The sequence below is a fragment of the Oncorhynchus gorbuscha genome, linkage group LG10 (assembly GCF_021184085.1).
Source record: "Oncorhynchus gorbuscha isolate QuinsamMale2020 ecotype Even-year linkage group LG10, OgorEven_v1.0, whole genome shotgun sequence".
In the NCBI taxonomy this organism is placed as follows: Eukaryota; Metazoa; Chordata; class Actinopteri; order Salmoniformes; family Salmonidae; genus Oncorhynchus; species Oncorhynchus gorbuscha.
Window position 1 is genome coordinate 36,974,685 of NC_060182.1, and position 13,998 is coordinate 36,988,682.

At 39.8% G+C, this 13,998-nt stretch overlaps 1 protein-coding gene across 1 annotated transcript; it reads left to right on the top strand.

The window, feature by feature from the left end:
• Nucleotides 1-2,672: 2,672 nt before the first annotated feature.
• Nucleotides 2,673-13,691, top strand: zmp:0000001088 (trypsin). Its single transcript, XM_046364376.1, has 5 exons — nt 2,673-2,946; nt 5,203-5,362; nt 8,816-8,957; nt 10,721-10,987; nt 11,260-13,691. Exons 1-5 carry the CDS (start codon nt 2,892-2,894, stop codon nt 11,428-11,430), a joined length of 795 nt encoding a protein of 264 aa, XP_046220332.1. The 5' UTR covers nt 2,673-2,891; the 3' UTR covers nt 11,431-13,691.
• Nucleotides 13,692-13,998: the final 307 nt, after the last annotated feature.

Consider the following 13,998-nt stretch of genomic DNA (forward strand, 5'->3'; position numbering starts at 1 on the left):
AGGCCCCCAGTACCAGAGGCAGCAACCCCACAGCATCATTGAACCTCCCACATGTTTGGTCCAAGGGTGTTCTTTTCTTTGAATGTTTCACTTGGAACCAAATAAAACATTAAAAGAATTGTAAAGTTTCAAAAAGGAAAATAGTTTGTGCAATGTTGAAAATACAATAAAATGGTATGGGAGACCAAAATGTTATTTCAATGTCAACTGATTTTTTGAAGAAAGGGGAATTATTGAATTTATATATTTGTCCACTATAGTTACAGTGTCATTGTGATAACAGACTAACCTCCCCATCCCTATAAAGTATGTTATTAAGCCACTCGCTATCAGTAACTCTCCTGCTTGATGTTTGTGACCAAAGACCAGTGTTGGAAAAAGTATTCAATCGTCATACTTGAGTAAAAGTAAATATATCTTAATAGAAAATGTCTCAAGTAAAATTAAAAGATGCCCAGTAAAGTACTACTTAAGTCTACAATTATCTTGTTTTAAATGTATTTAAGTATGGTGGTGGAAAAAGTACTCAATTGTCATACTTGAGTAAAAGTCAAAAGTAAAAGTAAATGCTATACATCAAATTTCTTATATTAAGTACACAAGACGGCAGTTATTTAAATTTTTCGGACACACTCAGGCATCAATTACAAACATGGTATTTGTGTTTAGTGAGTCCATCAGATTGGATTCAGTAGTGATGATGACAACGCATTATATTGATAGGTGCGTGAATTGGATCATAATTCTGTCTTGCCTGAGCATTCGAAATGTAACGAGTACTTTTTGGTGTCAGGGAAAATGTAAGGAGTAAAAAGTACATATTTTCTTTAGGAATATAGTGGAGTAAAAGTAAAAGTTGTCAAAATATAAATAGTAAGGTAAAGTACATACCCCCCAAAATGACTTAGTACTTTAAAGTATTTTTACTTAAGTACTTTACACCTCTACCAAGGACTGTGATTTACTAATGGCTGTTGAGGTGGTCCAAGGGCAGACAGTGGCTCATGACTCTGCTTTATATATGGGCCTTTGTAGCACCCTGTTCCAATTATGCTCTTACGGTAAATTGGGTTTATTGAGATCCTGAAAGGAAAAGTAGAGCGTGTCACATTACTGTATATATCACACTGTTTGCAATTCAACAGCATACGTTTGCAATATTTTCCACATATTCAGAAAGGAAATAATAGAGATTTTGAAGAAAGCATTATGCAGTACATTATGCTCAAGGATGTTCTTTCCTGATTGCCACTGCGTTAGTGATATCACGTTATTATATAGATACGTTGTGTGAAATGATATACAGTCATGATTCTGTATATATTTTCCCAGAAGGTTCTGTTACAGTATAAAGGATATATAGAATACTGTATGCACATGTTAGGGTGTAATCAACTTTCTAACATTTCATATAATTCGTCCCAATGTAGATCAAGATAAACACAAAACCTTTCTCGATTAGAGTATATGTAAGAAGGAATTAACAGAGCATTTATGTTTGACCTTTTTAGATTCCGGAACTGGAATTTAGTGAGCGCATGGTCCACTGATATCTATCTGGTACAGAAACTTAAATAACAGACACCCGAGCTGGACTGTTAGGTAAATTCATCTCGATATAAATTCATCTCGATATCCGCTACACCGCAACTCTCTGTGAAGGACATTAAGAGCAATCCACACATCCTGCCCATTTCATGTCATCGACTAACTTTACTAAAAGAGCTTTTAAACACGCTTTAGTTTTGGTTTCTTCAAAAGGAACAGTTGTTTCAGGTCAGGGGTCAAAACAGTGAGGTCACCGTCATCCAGACAGGTAGGATTTGGGTAAATTCCACTGAAATTCCAGTTAATTTTCTTTACAGAAAGGAACATTGGAATTTCAGTTTTACTTCTTGAATTGACAGAATGAATATGGTATTGACCCCAATTATCCATGACCCCAGGGATATGAAGATGGGGTAATGCCCTTGCACCGTGGAAAAACAGCTTTGGTCAGCACCCAGAGGATGAGCAGCGGAGGGAGGGAGCGAGGGAGGGAGCGAGGGAGGAGGTTGCTTGCTGTGTCAGACAGTGTCAGATGCAAATTTGCTGGCTGAGGGCCATTAGCTGGCTGAGGTCAGGAGGTGCACCAGGGGAAGGTGGCACTGGTGAGAGAGACAGAGAGAGGGAGACAAAGAGAGAGAGAGAGAAATGCAGAGAGAGAGGGTGCGTAAAATGTCACTGATGAGCCCTGTCAATGCTCTGTGCTCCATTTTTAATGATGCCCTAGCCAGGCCTGTTGGGAAGATGTACTGGGCCAAGCCTGAGGCAGTACACTGCTGCGGTGCAGTCAAACGGTAGTCAATCACTCCAGACAGTAGAGATCAATACGAAAAGGCACAATAATGATGAAGAGCTGAGAAACCTCACTCTTCACTCTCTTTTTCATTAAGACATGAAGTCGACCCATTTCTCATACACATTGGTGGTACAGACCATTTTACATACACATTGGTGGTACAGCCCATTTCTCATACACATTGGTAGTACTTTAGCCGTAAAACGCTCACCAGGGGTTTCTAATCATGAGAAAAGACTGAAAAGGTCACAGTACAGGTTATTCCAGGGGGTGTAGGCTTTACGCTGCTGCTTCTGTTACAGTGCATCCGGAAAGTATTCAGACCCTGTAATGTAAACAAAATGTGGAAAAAGTCAAAGGGTCTGAATACTTTGCGAATGCACTGTATATATTGTTTCAGGACGACAGGGTGGCCATGGAAACGGACATCGGAACTAAGAAACCTGAGAATACTGTTGAGTTCCTAGATCCCTTCACCTTAAGATTGGATTAGTGTAACACAGGTCAAGGTGAACGTCTCTGCCTGGTCTGGCCTCTCCTTTGTTTCAGCATGGACCTGCCTTCAGTTTTACTATGGATACTTCTGGAACTCCTTGCTGTGAGATGTAAGCAAATGTTTCATTTCCTATTTTCTGGTTAATTTACTGTTGTAGTACGTGGCTGTGCTTGGATGACTAGCCCATTGAATGCTGATTTTATGATTGAATGTGAAAAGACGAAGGTAAAAAATGTAGAAAGGATTATAGTAGAATTTGCTCATTGTGGTCATAAGCTTTAACAGTTTTTCTATGTTCTGTATTTCTTGTTTCTGATGTTATAGTCCCAAGGGGTATATCTTTTTGCCAATTATTTGTCACTTTCATTTTTTATCTAGAGATGATTATTGCTACAGTTGATTTCTTTGTAATTAGGAATCCTAATTTAGAAATGAAATCACGTTGACAGTTATGGCTGAGGTCCAAAGTGGGAAGAGTCATTTATCGAAAATGTCAGGCTCACTCTCATCTGAAAAGGCAAGTTATGATGTCTGACTTCTTTGTCTGACCAAACAATTATTGACAAGCTACTTTTCCACCCAAACACTCATGAGGTGATGTTCTTCTCGTACTATTTTTAGCTTCTTTAACAGATGCTCAATAATGCATTTGTACTCTAGCAACTGTTTTCACACATCAATTACAGGAAAGAGGCATAGTATGTATCCAAGTTCAAAAGTGCATTTCAGTTATACCTTTGGATTGAAAAACTATGGAAGCAACGCATGTTTATTAAGCCACTTAATAATCAATGTAGTTTCAGATTAGTGTCTTCAAACACATGCTCTCTGTGCCTTATAGTTCTTGTTCATTATGTGTTAGTTCCCTAGGTCTTAGTTCCATAAACTTGGTAGACAGGACATAGTCATTGTCCATTTCAAGCACATACTGTACCAGAATAAGTGTGCAGCCTATGCAGCTTGGCATTTACTGAGATAGCTCCTGTACTGGAGGCAGCTCTGCGGAGTGTTCACTAGCTGGCAGAGCCACAAAGTCATCAAATCTGATTTTGAACTCTAACCTTAACACTGACCTTAACCACACTGCTATCCCTAATGCCTAACCCTAACCTTAAATGATGGCCAAAAGCACATTTTTGTTTCCATGGATTTTGACAACGTAGCCAATTCTGACTTTGCAGCTCGCCCATTGCATTTATATTTGACGTTTTAATAATTCATTAGACGCTCTTCTCCAGAGTATTCATCTTAAGATAGCTAGATGGGACAACCACATACCATCTAGCGGAAACCGCTCAGTTCTGCCTCCAGGGGAAGACTCGTGACAATGAACATTAACGTGCAGTTCGTGCTGGGTCATATGGTATAGGGTTACCTTTCCTGCTGCTTCTTACACGGAACTGTCTAATTATAGAGTGGGACAGGATCAATATCCAGAAACGTAACGGAGCATTGGCTTTCATTCCATAGAGAGATCTCAGTTCCTGTCTGGTCTTTACCCACCGGGCACAGACGTCATTTCAACTTCTAGTTTTGATTTACATTTGGCTGAGTCGTCAACTAGTGTGAATTCAACGTGAAATCAACAACAAATGTCACCATGTCCTTGGATTTAGGTTGAAACTCACTTATGTTGATGATTTTTGCAAATCCAATCCGTTTTTTGACGTTGATTCAACGTCATCACGTTGATTTCTTTAGTTGAAATGACGTGGAAACAATGTTGTTTCAACCAGTTTTTGCCCAGTGGGTGGTGCTCAAACCTGGGTATTCTGTGTGTTAACTTTATTAAATACAAACTGTACCTAGACTGTGTGTCCGAGACAATTTCCCCTTCTAGGACAATACAAAAATACCAAATGTGGCAGGTATGATGCAGATAAACGTTAGTTAATGTAGTACATAGACCTTAGTTCACCCTGGTAAAATAAAGTTGATTGTATCCTATCCTATTCTATCTTATCCTCTCCTATACATGATGAGTAAACAGACAACAGTAAAATGAGGGATATTACTCAGAAACAGTCTTCGCAAGATGCTTTATATGTATAGATATCCACAGAAACAGCACAAGCAAAACAAAGCATGTCATGGAAAATAAGATCCAATCCAGGTCAAATTCAATATTGTCCCCCAAAACATGTTACCAACATGAGAGGCTACACTCTATAATGGCCACAGTGAAAAGTGATTGATATTGACTCTGTGCACGCCTGAGATTGGATTTTATTGATCTGTACAGCATCTGTGCCATAAAACCTTATGATGTTGTCTTTATGAGGTGTGTGCTGCCACAGTAACTGTTTCAACCGTATGTGATTGTGTTGTGTACTATATCCTTATGTTTAGTTTTTTTATATCACAGGCCAGGAGCTGATACAAGGGCGTATAGTGGGAGGATATGCACCTGCACCCCATTCCATCAAATACATTGTATCAATACAGTCAACTAGAGGACAACACTTTTGTGGAGGATCCTTGATAAATACATACTGGGTGCTCACAGCAGCACATTGTACTATAGGGTAAGTTAATTTTCATGTCCTTGTTTTCATGTACAGTATGTATGTCGCAGGCGCAAACCTGATCTAACTGGGCAAAATTTAAATAGGTCAGATATGATGTAGATATAGTATACAGCATTACTCACTCTGTAACTTAGTATTGATGGGAAATGATGTAGCTACGGTGGCCTCAAAAGTGCAGTATACAAGAACTGGGAAACAATATAATAGACTCATTGACACAGGGCAGCTCGACTTGACATCCATAAGAGTGTGTTTGTATGTGTGCATGTGGTGTGTGAGTGTGGTGTTTGTGCATGCGTGCTCGTGCGGGCATGAGTGTGTCTGTGGGTGTGTGGGTGTGTGTAAGTCAAGTACATTAGCAGGTCCATGGAGAGGTATCAGATTGTCCCAGTTGAAATGTATCATGGCTGAGAGCAAGTGCCTGAAAGCGATAGGGGCACCAAGCTCACAATAAGAGGTTTTGTGCCGTGATTCTGTGGCACAGCAATCTGACTCAAGCATCCCAGGGCCCAGAGGCTAATCGACATACTTACATACTGTCACCAAAACACAGAAGCTTTTGTTCGGGAAAGTGAATTTACACATTAACCCAAAAGGCAAGATTTATGTCTGTACATTTTTATGCATATTACATTTTTTAAAGAATGGAATCTAGGACAGATATTGTGATGCAAGCTATTATGGCTGAGAGACCTTTGTGACACTTTTTTGGGGTAATATGTGACTGTGGGTGTTGTTATGCATGCATTCATTAAGCCTTTATAACAGATATATAACCATGTCATATGGTGTGCACGGACAAGTACATTTACAAGTACATTTACATTAATTTTAAGATGTTATAAAACAGTGATAAGTGGGCTTATACACACACAATGAGTTGAGAATATCACAAACATTGACCATTCAAAGGATCTCCAAGAGAAACGTGCAAATGGGACTTAGCTTGCCAAAAAAAACTGAAAAATGTTGAAACGAAACGCATAACAAAACCAACTTTGCATGGGACACAACAGGATTTGTGACAGCTGTGAAAAATGAATGAGCAAACTGCAGTAACAATGACTGCTATATTATGAAAAAAATGGCTTGCTAATTAGGTAATTGACTAGTTGGTTTATGTTGCAATAGAGAGAGATAATAATGGTGTCTTTTTGTAGGCACTAACGGAGGCTAACTCCGCTATGGCTCGTTGGGAAAACATTATGAGGAAATTATTTATTTTTTTGTAGGGTTTTGGATACATGCTGAAAATAAGGTCTGTGGTAAACTAACTGTCTGTCATGCCTTGGTCTTAGTATTTTGTGTTTTCTTTAATTATTTGTTCAGGCCAGGGTGTGACATGGGTTTATTGTGTTGTCGTATTGTTTTTTTTGTAGGCATTGGGATTGTGGTTGATTAGGGGTGTGTCTAGCATAGGCTTGGCTGCCTGAGGCGGTTCTCAATCAGAGTCAGGTGATTCTCGTTGTCTCTGATTGGGAACCATATTTAGGTAGCCTGGGTTTCACTGTGTATTTTGTGGGTGATTGTTCCTGTTTCTGTGTAGTGTTCACCAGATAGGCTGTAATTAGGTTTTTCACGTTCCGTTTGTTGTTTTGTATTTATTTAGTTATTTCATGTATCGCTATATTCTTCATTAAAGAACATGAGTAACCACCACGCTGCATTTTGGTCCGACTTTCCTTCAACAGACGAACGCCGTTACACTGTCAGAGAAATGGAACTACAACTAGCTAAAGCTAAATCAAATTATTTTCGACGTATATCTTAAAACCCCATTATTTTCTCAAATAATTTCCACCACGGGAATGGCTAATGAACCAGAGGTAGAAAATGCTAACTCATTTAGTTTTTTTAGGACTACTAGCTGGTGAGCTTTATTACAGCATTTCGCTGACCCACTGACGGCTAACGTTAGTTACCTAGCAATCTGCTAGCGCTGGCTAGCTAACTTTACTAGCTAAAGGTGGAAGTAAAAAACTCTGTAGCACATTGCACATTAACATTCTCTTTTACTTTAAACACAATTACCTTTTCATGCTAATACACGTTATTTAACTCAAGCAAACTAACATTATTGTTATCCATGTTATTTAGCTAGTGCCAATATCTCTTCTCCCATCTTATTTCCCACCTTTTATTCTGATTTCAGCAATATGATTCCCTGGCACGAGAGCTCTCAATAACATTTCATTGGATCTCCAAACTGTCCATGAAATTTCAGCTATGTTATGTGATTTGCTGACACAAAGCATATCCAATGAAAAGTCATTAAGAGCCCTTCTGTCAGATAATCATATCGCTGAAATCGGAAGGGTCAAAAGAAGGGTTGCAGGGGCCTCCCGTGTGGCGCAGTGGCCAAGGGTGCTGTGCTGCAGCGCCAGCTGTGCCACCAGAGACCCTGGGTTTGCTCCCAGGCTCTGTTGTAACCGGCCGCGACCGGGAGGTCTGTGGGGCGACGCACAATTGGCCTAGCGTCGTCCGGGTTAGGGAGGGCTTGGCCGGTAGGGATATCCTTGTCTCATCGCGCACCAGTGACTCCTGTGGTGGGCCGGGCACAGTGCACGCTAACCAAGGTTGCCAGGTGCACGGTGTTTCCTCCGACACATTGGTGCGGCTGGCTTCCGGGTTGGATGCGCGCTGTGTTAAGAAGCAGTGCGGCTTGGTTGGGTTGTGTATCGGTAGACGCATGACTTTCAACCGTCGTCTCTCCTGAGCCCGTACGGAAGTTCTAGCGATGATACAAGATAGTAGCTACTAAAAACAATTGGAGACCACGAAATTGGGGAGAAAAAGGGGTACAATTAAAAAAAATATATATATATATTTTTAAAGGGTTGCTCCTTATTTGAATTTAATGAGTGGCTAATGGCTAGGAATGCTAGATGTTGCATATCACGTTCAGACAATCACACTGCAGCAATCTGTTGTTTACCCCTGGCTGAATGCGGAGCGCAACATCAGGAAGTAGCATTAGCTACTTCAGCATGGTGATGGGAAATGGTGTTTCAAAAAGAAAGTATGCATATTTTCATCATTTTCTTCCCGCCTTCTCGCCATTAAATTGAGTTAAGGAGGAAATTGACGCCTTTACAGCCTGAATGGAAATGAACAGTCATTTGTAACACCCATTATAGCCGGTTTTATAACATCTCATACTGTGACTCATAAAATTGCACCCAGAAGAAGTCTTCCCCTGGGATTTATGGTGTCACGTGATTGATGGCTTTGTCCATTCATATATATAGTCATTGGCAAAGTGTTACCCCAGTTTGTTTTTAACTATGTTGGTTGAGCTACAGTTATGCTCTGGTGAATGAAAAATAATTAGACTGCTGAACAGTCATTTACTCCAGTTTGTCAACACATACAATAAGGCCTACTGTGTGTTTCCATGGTTGGCTCTGCATTAACTTGGAAGTAATACAAATATGTCTCTTTCCTTTACAGGGTGGAACAAATTATGATAGTAGCAGGAGACTATTCAGTAAGCATGTATGAAGGGACCGAACAGTTCTTCATACCCCAGCTCTTAATACCCCACCCCCAGTACAACAAGATTACGAACAACGCAGATATTATGCTTATCAAGGTAAAAGAGAGGAAGAAATACTGCTAATATCTGTAGTGTCTAGGTAGGCTATGTAGTATACTATATCAATTGTACCACCCTTTGGCTTGATGACAGTTTTGCACACGCTTGGCATTCTCTCAACCAGCTTCGCCTGGAATGCTTTTCCAACAGTCTTTAAGGAGTTCCCACATATGCTGAGCACGTGTTTGCTGCTTTTCCTTAACTCTGCGGTCCAACTCATCCCAAACCATCTCAATTGGGTTGAGGTCAGGTGATTGTGGAGGCCAGGTCATCTGATGCAGCACTCCATCACTCTCCTTCTTGGTAAAATAGCCCTTACACAGCCTGGAGGTGTGTTGGGTCAGTGTCCTGTTTAAAAACAAATGATATTCCCACTAAGCACAAACCAGATGGGATGGCATATCATTGCAGAATGATGTGCTAGCCTTGCTGGTTAAGTGTGCCTAGAATTCTAAATAAATCATTGACAGTGTCACCAGAAAAGCACCCCCACACAATCACACCTCCTCCTCCATGCTTCACGGTGGGAAACACACATGCAGAGATAATCTGTTCACCTACTCCGTGTCTCACAAACACACAATGGTTGGAACCAAAAATCACAAATGTGGACTCATTATACCAAAGGACAGATTTCCACCGGTCTAATGTCCATTGCTCATGTTTCTTGCTCCAAGGAAGTCTCTTCTTATTATTGGTGTCCTTTAGTAGTGGATTCTTTGCAGCAATTCGACCATGAAGACCTGATTCACGCAGTCTCCTCTGAACAGTTTATGTTGAGATGTGTCTGTTACTTGAACTCTGTGAAGTATTTATTTGGGCTGGTAACTCTAATGAACTTATCCTCCAGCAGAGGTAACTCTGGGTCTTCCTTTCCTGTGGTGGTCCTCCTGAGAGCCAGTTTCATCATAGCGCTTGATGGTTTTTGCAACTGCACTTGAAGAAACATTCAATTTTCTTGAAATGTTCTGGTTGACTGACCTTCATGTCTTTTAATTAAGGTAATGATGGACTGTCATTTCTCTTTGCTTATTTGAGCTGTTCTTGGCATAATATGGATTTGGTCTTTTACCAAATAGGGCTATCTTCTGTATTCCACCCTTACCTTGTCACAACACAACTGATTGGCTCAAATGCATTAAGAGGAAATACATTCCACAAAGGAACTTTTAACAAGCACACCTTGTTAATTGACATGTATTCCAGGTTACTACCTCATGAAACTGGTTGAGAGAATGCCAAGAGTGTGCAAAGCTGCCATCAAGGCATCAAGGGTGGCTATTTTGAAGAATCTAAAATATATTTTTTGGTTACTACATGATTCCATGTGTTATTTCATAGTTTTGATGTCTGCACTATTATTCTACAACGTAGAAAAAAGTAAAAACAAAGAAAAACCCTTGAATAAGTAGGTGTGTCCAAACTTTTGACTGGTACTGTACTTTTTCACTCAAGGCTTAGTTAAATGATATATATAATAATATAATAATATATAATAATAATATATGCCATTTAGCAGACGCTTTTATCCAAAGCGACTTACAGTCATGTGTGCATACATTCTACGTATGGGTGGTCCCGGGAATCGAACCCACTACCCTGGCGTTACAAGCGCCATGCTCTACCAACTGAGCTACAGAAGGACCATGTCATCATTAGGTGTTTTATTACTCTTTGAAGGCCTTGGTAAAGGACAGAAAGTTTTTTCTTCAAACCTAACCTGACCCACATTTCCTGTGTCTGTCTCCATCTCTTTTCAGCTGAAAGCTCCAGTGTACCTGAATAGCTATGTGTCCATCGCTCCGCTGCCCCGCCAGAGTGCCTCGGTGGCAGAGGGGCGGTTGTGTAGGGTGTCAGGCTGGGGGTTCACCAGCTCTAGTGGGGGACAGATACCCTCCTCCCTGCGCACAGTCAAACTTCCCATCGTCTCCACAGCCAAATGCAACAGCAGTGAGTCTTTCAATGGGAACATCACATCCAACATGATTTGTGCAGGCTACAGCGCTGGCAGACAAGACGCGTGTAAGGTAGGACCCACGCTATAGTTACTAGGATAGGGTTTTACGATTTCTAATGCTATGGGTCCGATTATACCTAATACTAGACTAAAAAGCATGTTTAATACATATTTTCCATTGAGCATGGCTATTAGTCGAGGGAGTAGGTTTAAGCTTGGTCCGTCAAACATGCCTTGAATCTTTAGGATATCTAGAAAAATTGAATTTGGCATCCAAATATTGATTGCCATAGAAGAGTTTGTGTCTCTAAACTCCAGGCTTTTGTCTGTCTGTTGTTTCAGGGAGATTCTGGGGGCCCACTGGTGTGTGAAGGTCGGATCTATGGTGTGGTTTCCTGGGGGATGGGCTGTGCCGATGCCAAGTACCCAGGAGTCTACACTGCTGTGTCAAAGTATCGCAGGTGGATAGACCGGATCATGTTCAGCTACTACGGACGCTGCAGCAAGTATTAGAATCAAGTGTTTCTGTCTGAAACACTACCCTTATCATGAACTTGAAACATTTCAGAGAGCTTGATGTGAAACACGTCCAATATTGGGGATAAAAAGTCTCCCAGTGTCATGTCGCTTTTCATTACTTTTAATTTTTATAAAACATCGATAGAAACATGGACCATTCCCAACATGTTCTTGCAGTACAGTATGTTGCTACTTGTAGTCCCCTAGCAATGCTATTCCACAAAGCAACATGACGAACAACTGATAAAATATGAATCATGTCAACAATAAAACATTTATTTAACAAGAGATGTAATGCCAAGTTAACATGGTTTAGTTTATATGAACACCAGTGTTATCAACCAGACACTAATGCATAGAGCATAAACTTGAATGAAGCAATTTCAAGCCTGAGAGGTGAGTGCATGTATATTTAGACTACATAGAAGAGTTAAATAATTGTGAAATTGTAAGTGTGTTATAAAAAACCGAAGTGAACTGTATGTTTTCCTTGTTTTATATAATGCATCACTACCAATTCAAGGTGGACTGGTTTTATTTTCACAATTTGTATTACAAGTGTGTCATCCAGATTTAATTGAGGGATCAAATTCTGGACAGGCATATTTACAAAACAAAATAGTAGAGTAGAAATGTTATCAACTTCCAAAGTTCCCGAACAAATATCCCAGCTGTACCCATAATTGTATTTATTTATTTAACCCTTATTTTACCAGGTAAGTTGACTGAGAACACATTCTCATTTAGCAACAAACTGGGGGAAAGTTACAGGGGAGAGGAATGAGCCAATTAGATGCTGGGGATGATTAGGTGGCCATGATGATATGAGGGCCGTATTGGAAATGTAGCCAGGACACCAGGGTTAACACCCCTACTCTTGTCTGCTCATTGGTGACATTCATCATCAAATCCGCTTGTCTCCTGATGATGTTTTGATATTCATCTCTAGCCCTGAGACTTCTTGTTAATACTGTTGAATTACTCTGTGAATTCTCAGGCTACAAAATTAATTTAACTAAATCAGAGGCTATGCCACTTGGTTGTCTTCCCTCTGTACCTATTACTTCTCCCCCCTTTCCTTTTAAATGTTCCCCCCTCAGGTTTTACATATCTGGGTATATTTGTAACTCCTAAATTCCAGCAAATATTCAAAGCCAATTTGGTTCCCCTATTCCATAAAATAAGACAGGATCTGGAGCGTTGGAACTATCTTCCGATTTCATGGTTGGATAGAAAATCCCGCTTGAAAATGAACATTTGACCTGGACTACTTTACCCAATCCAAACGATCCTAGTCTTACTTTCCAATAAGGTAATAAACTATTTAAGTGGCTGGTTAAGTTCCTTCATATGGAGTAAACACAAGCCAAGACTTGACAGTATTGCAGCTGCCAGGTTCTACGGGTGGCTTGGATCTTCCCAATATTAGGTTTGATCAGTGGTGTGCCCACTTCTGTTATATTTCTGACTGGATCACAAATGATGACTCCTCTATTTGGTTAGATATTGAGACTTCTTTTTCAAAATACCCCCTGCAGGATATTTTATTTTTCAGAAGGCTAAAGCCTGTAAAAAATCACTGCAATAATCCCATTACACTTAACACACTCAAAGCATGAAGGTCAGTTCAATGTTTTTTGGGAAGGTCCAAACTAACCTCTGCTCTTACCCCAATTCTTAACAACCCAGATTTTCTACCAGGATTGCTGGATGCTGGCTTTAACATTTCGCTTAATAAGGGCATAGGCATACTAAATGTTTTATTCGCTGATAAAAATTTAATTTAATTTGAGCAGATGGTTGAGAAATATTGACTTCCAAAGCAGGACTTTTTCCACTTTCTACAAACAGGAAATTATCATTTGAAGAGCACCACCTTAATTGGCAACCCTGACGTGTCTGTCATTGAAATGATGCTTTTTTTCTGACAAAGGGAAATGTCTATAAGTTTATTTTATGATGCTTTGCGGACCTTTTCTACTGTTGACACACAGAGGGTCAAGCAAGTGTGGGAGAAAGAATTGTCTGTTACTATTGACGAGGAGATGTGGGAGGACATTAGGAGATACATGTATGCAAAAACAATATCTATCTGTAGTCGTACTAGAGCAATCCATTTAAGAATAATACACAGATTGCATATATCCCCAAATAGCAAAACATCTTTTTACAGTAGATTCTATTAAGGATTGGCATAAGATATTTGAATGGGTGCCATTGGATTATCTGACATGTACATTAAATTCTAAAACAGATCAGTTCTACAAAGTGTGGGAACCTTATTTAAATGACCTAGAACCTAATTTATCAGCTATTATGCTTTCCTGTCACTGGACTACACTGTACGTTCCATGTGTTGGACCTGATTCCTTTATTTAAACTGAGCTTTTGTGTTTACTTTCTGTCTGTATGTAAATGTAATATATATATTATTTTCTTTGTTATTCTTGTTTTATCTTTGTTACTGTATCTCTTAATATGGGAGAAAATTGTGATATTCCAATACAAATACTGTTACAAAAAAGAAACCACCCCTACTCTTATGATAATTGCCATGGGATC